The 5678-nt window shown below is 40.8% G+C and overlaps 1 protein-coding gene across 4 annotated transcripts in view; it reads right to left on the bottom strand.

The window, feature by feature from the left end:
- Positions 1-5678, bottom strand: part of AREL1 (apoptosis resistant E3 ubiquitin protein ligase 1) — a 47225-nt gene that overhangs the window by 15793 nt on the left and 25754 nt on the right. For all 4 annotated transcript variants that reach the window (XM_019640395.1, XM_019640394.1, XM_019640393.1 and 1 more), the window contains 4 exons: positions 5173-5342; positions 4749-4929; positions 4147-4394; positions 2113-2190 (listed from right to left, as the gene is read on the bottom strand). In XM_019640395.1, coding sequence (XP_019495940.1) covers positions 2113-2190; positions 4147-4394; positions 4749-4929; positions 5173-5342 — 677 coding nt within the window. The remainder of the gene's footprint in view (positions 1-2112; positions 2191-4146; positions 4395-4748; positions 4930-5172; positions 5343-5678) is intronic.

Below are 5678 nucleotides of genomic sequence, written 5' to 3'. Positions count from 1 at the left end.
CAAACAAACAAACAAACAAAACCTCTAAATACTTAGGTGCAAATCTTATACGATATATTCAAGACTTACATATGGAAAACTACAAGATGCTGATGAAAGAAATGAGAAAGGTCTAAATAAATGGAGAGATATACCATGTTTATGAATTGGAACACTCAACACAGTGAAGATGTCAACTCTCCCCTAATGATACAAAGGTTTAACATAATTCTTACCAATATCTCAGCAAGATGTTTTGTAGCTTTAGACAATGTTATTTTAAAATGCATATGGAAAGGCAAAAGACCTAGAATAGCTAAAATAACTCTGAAACAGAAAAGTGAGAAGAGTCAGTTTACCCAATTTCAAGGCTTACTATATAGCTACATTACCAAGACTCTGTGGTATGGGGGGAGAGCTAGGCACATCGATCAATGGAACAGAACAGAGAACCCAGAAACAGATCCCTACAAATATGCCTAACTCATCCCTGACAAAGGTGCAAAAGCAATGCAACAGGGAAGATAGCCTTTTAAACAACTGGTGCTGGAGCAGCTGGACAGCTACATAAAAAAAATAAATAAATAAATAAAAAGAATCTTTACCCAAGTCTCACTATGTAAAAATGAACTACAAACGGATCACAACCTTAAATATAAAATGTAAAACTATGTAACTTTTGGAAAAAAAATAAGAGAAAATCTTCAGGATGTAGGACTAGTCAGAGGGTTCTCAGACACCAAAAGTACGATCCAAAAAAGGAAAAACTGATAAAACTGACTTCATCAAAATGAAAAATTTTTGTACTGTGAAGAGCCCTGTTAAAGAGATGAGAAAAACAGCTGAAGATTGAGAGAAAATATTTGCAAACCACATATTTAACAAAGTACTAGTATGTAGAGTGTGTAAAGAACTCTCAAAACTCAATAGTAAAAAATGCAATTACAAAATGGGCAAAAGACATGAAAAGACACTTCACCAACGAGGATACAGAGATGCTAAATAGCACATGAAAAGATGTTCAACATCGTTTACCATTAGGGAAATACAAATTAAAACCACCACACACTTTTAGAATGGCTAAAACAAAAAATAGTGACAATATCAAATGTTGACAAGGATGTGAAGAAACTGGATTATTCCTACACTGCTGGTGGGAATGTAAAATGCTACAGGCACTCTGGAAGAGAGTTTGGCAGTTTCTTAAAAATACTAAACATGCAACTACCATATGACTCAGCAATTGCATTCCTGGGCATTTATTTATACCAAAGAAATGAAAACATGTTCACACGAAAACCTGTATATGAATATTCATAGGTTTAATCATAATAGCCCAAAACTAGGAAAAAACCTAATGTCCTTCAACTGGTGAATGGTTAAACAAACTATGGTACATTCACACAAGGGAATACTACTCTGCAATAAAAAGGAACCAACTATTGATACACTCAAGAACCTGGGAATACACTCAAGAATTCTCCAGGGAATTCTGCTGAGTGAAAAGAAGTTACGTAACCAAAAGGTTATATACTATATGATTCCCTTTATATAACATTCTTGAAAAGACGTTTATAAAAATGGAGAACAAATTAGTGACTGTTAGGGGTTAAGGAAGAGATGGGTGTGAGAGGAGAAATGGGTGTGGCTACAGAAAGGCGACAAGACGTATCCTTGTGGCAAAGGCAACATGCCACATCCTGGCTATGTCAGTGTCAGTAACCTGGCCATGATACTGTACTACAGGTTGGTAAGACGTTACCATTGAGGGGAACTGGGTCAAGGGTACACCAGATCGCTCTGCATTATTTCTTACAACTGTATAGGAATCTATAATTATCTCAAAANTTTTTTTTTAATATATGAGAATATTGATTCTAAAGGAACTTCAGCCCACGGGGAGACCACACTTGGTCAACGTTACCAACACCCTCTCTGTTAACTTAGTCTTAGGGAAACAAAAGACAGCTTGAAATATTCTGACTTGCTTCTAAATTCCTGATTCTGGAAGAACACGTCTTTCTAGAACATCTATATTCCTTCATGCCTTTCATTAGGAGATAACAACAAAAAGGCTGAGACATTCCGGAGTTGAATCTGCTCAGCATGAACCAGATGTCAGGTTCCACTTACTTTGGTTCCTGGGCACACTCGGAAGGTGTAAAGGCGCCAGGGAATGATTTTCAGGTAGAACTCCTTCACTGAGAATTGCTGGAGGACCAACATACAGAAAATGAAGTGAATGATAAATACAGGGCTCTACTTGGGTATTATAATTCAAATATCAGAGTCCCAATCTACATTTCTCATGACAACCTTTTCCCTCTAGGGACAAAAACGATCGTTTAAGTCAGTACTGAAATCAGATAAATAACATAACTCTATCTTAAAATGGGCAAATTAAAAATATTACTCTGACAGGAAAATTTCACACAGAGACATTTCATAATCTTACCACTCAAGTTTTACTACCATCTCTAAATATCTGAGCTCAGGTTTTCACTTTATGAGTAGAGAACATCTCACCTACCAACAATCAAAATCCCCTTCTGCTCAGCTGGGTGCTGCTCCGAGGCTTCCTCCAAGTCAGTGGGCGGGGAACACCAGTGCCCCATACCTACTGCTTTATCCCTACTTGAATGGTGCCCACGGTTTGCTGGGGAAGAGGGGGTGGGGTGGGGTCTCATACAAAAAAAATTTCATAAAAATCCCATATGCAAGAATAAAGAAGGGTCTCTTTATGCCATTTACAAAAAGGGAAAAAAACAATGCTATAATTTTTAATATAAAAAAAACTTATCTGAATGTATAGATCAGATTTTTTCTTGAATTTTAAAATCTCTTCATTAAAGAAAATTTCACGCACATATTAAAGAAAACAGTGTGATGAAGCCATCACCAGCTTCAAGAATTATCAGTTCATACCCAACCTTTGTTCATCTACACCCCACCAGCTCCATTACCATCCCCCAAGCCAAATTAAGGCTAGATTTTAAAATGATAAATGGTACATAACAAAGTGTTCTGAGGAACAGAATCAGAACTCAGTTTGGATTATGAGATTAAAGGGATGTAATGAGATGTTTCAAGAGTCTCATTTTTCTGAGGTTTCAATGAATAAGTAAAATACAATTATTAAAAAGAAAATCCCTGGGCCGGCCGAGTGGCGCATTGGTTAAGAGCTGGCTTGGGACGCTAGCTCTGAACAGCAGGGCCCCGGTTCGGATCCCACATTAGGGCCAGTGACGCTGCGCCCTCTACTGCTAAGATGGTGAACAACAGCTCGACCTGGAGCTGAGCTGCCATGAGCAGCTGTCAATGACGTAAGCTGCAGCCCCTGCTGCAGTGGGCTGCCATGAGCTACCGTGAGTGGCTGGCAGCCTGCGTGAATGGTCGGGAGCCAGCGTGAGCTGCCGTGAGCCACCGTGAGCTGCCATGAGCGGCCGTCCAATGGCCGGTGAGCGACTGCCTCACCCGGGAAGAGCACAATGATAATATCAACATGGGCCAGTGAAGTGGCATCCTCCACAACTAGATTGAAGTACAAAAGGACAGCAACTTTTCTGCTCCCTTTCCCCGATTCCCCAATGCTGTTCCTCTCTCCCAATTCCCCAATAAAATCTTTAAAAAAAAAAGAAAATCCCTAACACAAAGCGCCTCTCAGCTCGGGGCCTTGGGAAGTTCACCTCCTTGTCTCTGCCAAAATTTCTCTTTTCCAATCCTGTAGCCTGATGGTGACATCCATTTATTGTGGTTTCACAAATCCAGAATGAAAGATCAAATTGTTTCAAAACAGCACAAGGGGCCAACAGTAATTTTTACACTACTGAGAAATTTGTAATGGTTAAAGTAGCTTTAAACTCTAAGAGCCAGGCCTTGAAAAATCTTCTCAGAAGCGATCAGAGGGCAGCATGCCACAGGTGCTCCAAAGCTCCAAGGCACACAGACTCTCTAGACAGAGATTTCATCTGGTCCAAACCAAACATTTGCAGCAGGACAGATGGCATGGTCTGCTGCTCAACTTTAAGTAGCCTCTCTTAGTATCCCAGACACCCTACAATATCTGGTCCTGATTCTCAGACTATTCCTCTGTGGGTTTCGTTACCAAATACCAATTACATTCAGGCTCAGGCAGGGGGACTTTGAGGCAAGAATGGGAGTTCCAACCTTTGGTGACACATAGCAGTACACCTTCTTCGGTTTCTTCACCTTCTCAGGGGTATGACACTCAGAGGGTGAATCTTCTTCTTCCTCGTCAACAGCCGTGGAAGGCCGGCGCTGGGAAGAGCTCATGTGCATGGGTGGAAGGTGCCATGGTGTGCTGGTACAGTTAGTAGCATTATAAAGATAAGCCTCAAAGTAAATGCTCACCCCTGAGGTGGACACATTGCGTTCGACGATATTCTTTTCATTCTCTGAAGTAGAACAAGGAATAAGGTTTAAAATAGGAATCAGGGGAGAACAAAAATTACCTATCGTTAGACCTTTAGTCCACAGGACTCTAAGCTAAGTTTGGCTCAAACAGCAAATGTTTGTGAGACTGGTTAAAAGAGTGCAGGGACCAGCTGAGTGGCTCAGTTGGTTAAGAGCTCACTCAAGAGTACGAGCTCTGAGCAACAGCGGTTCGAGTCCCTGCCTGAGCTGAGCTGCCGCTGAGCTGCCAACAGGTGGCAGGATAGTTCAGCTATAAAAAAATAAAAAAAGTGCAGATATGCAAAGAACAAGGGGCCTGGGGATAAGACTAAATCACAGTTTTTCTTTCAACTCACCACTTAGGACAATAATGTCAAATTCGCCATTATTGATTGGCTGATTTTGGTATGAAATGCAGGCATGGAAGCAGCCGCGAGAATGCAGGGTGAGTCGCAAGAACACCTGGCAGGTCTGCCTGTTGGATGTCACAGACTTCTCAAATGAGACACCTGTGCTCTCTTCTTCTTGGGGACCGAGCTATGAGAGAAAACAAAGCATCACTAAACATATATAATTTTCCCTATTTGCATAAATTTACTCTTTACAAAGAACTTTCCTATCTATAAGCTAATCTAAATCTTAGTTACTAATGAGGCAGATATTGAGAGATGAAGAAAAAATAGCACAGAAGTCAGGGAGGAGACAAGAGATGGAAGTGAATTAGAAAGGGTGACAATGACAGAGAAAGGAGCGCACAGAGAAACAAAGGAAGCTGCTTACCTCGTGAATGGACAAACTGTAATTGTGCTCGTCTCTCAAGGATGTGGAATTGTTCGTAGGGTTGTCATATTCATCTCGGGGCACTATTTGAAGGGTGTGTGGCTGTCCACAGGTCAACACGAGAGTAGAAAAATGGCACACAATTTTGGTCTTGGAAGGAACCACCATTCCTGCAATAAAGACATTGGGATCTAACATTTAGGGAGGTGCTTTTCAGGGCATAAAAATCGCTCAGTCAGTGAGTCCTACAGAGCTGGGTCCCAGCCCAACTCCTAACGGTAAACAACACCAGTAAGAGGCAGAGAAAAAGAAAGAGATGAAATCAAATAAACTTTAGGGACTCCGTTTTACAAATTCCTAACCACTGCAAGGCACTAAACAAAATGAGAAAAGAACCTGGAGAAAACAGAACTGAGAGTTACAGACATAGTGGTTAGAGTCCCACTGGGAACCTACGAGTGAGACAGGTCTTAAAAATAAGTGCTGAACGATCGCAAAACAAACAA

The sequence above is a fragment of the Hipposideros armiger genome, unplaced genomic scaffold, assembly GCF_001890085.2.
Source record: "Hipposideros armiger isolate ML-2016 unplaced genomic scaffold, ASM189008v1 scaffold_49, whole genome shotgun sequence".
Taxonomy (NCBI): domain Eukaryota; kingdom Metazoa; phylum Chordata; class Mammalia; order Chiroptera; family Hipposideridae; genus Hipposideros; species Hipposideros armiger.
The sequence above is the reverse complement of the archived record's forward strand: the minus strand, read 5'-3'. Positions and strand labels throughout refer to the sequence as shown.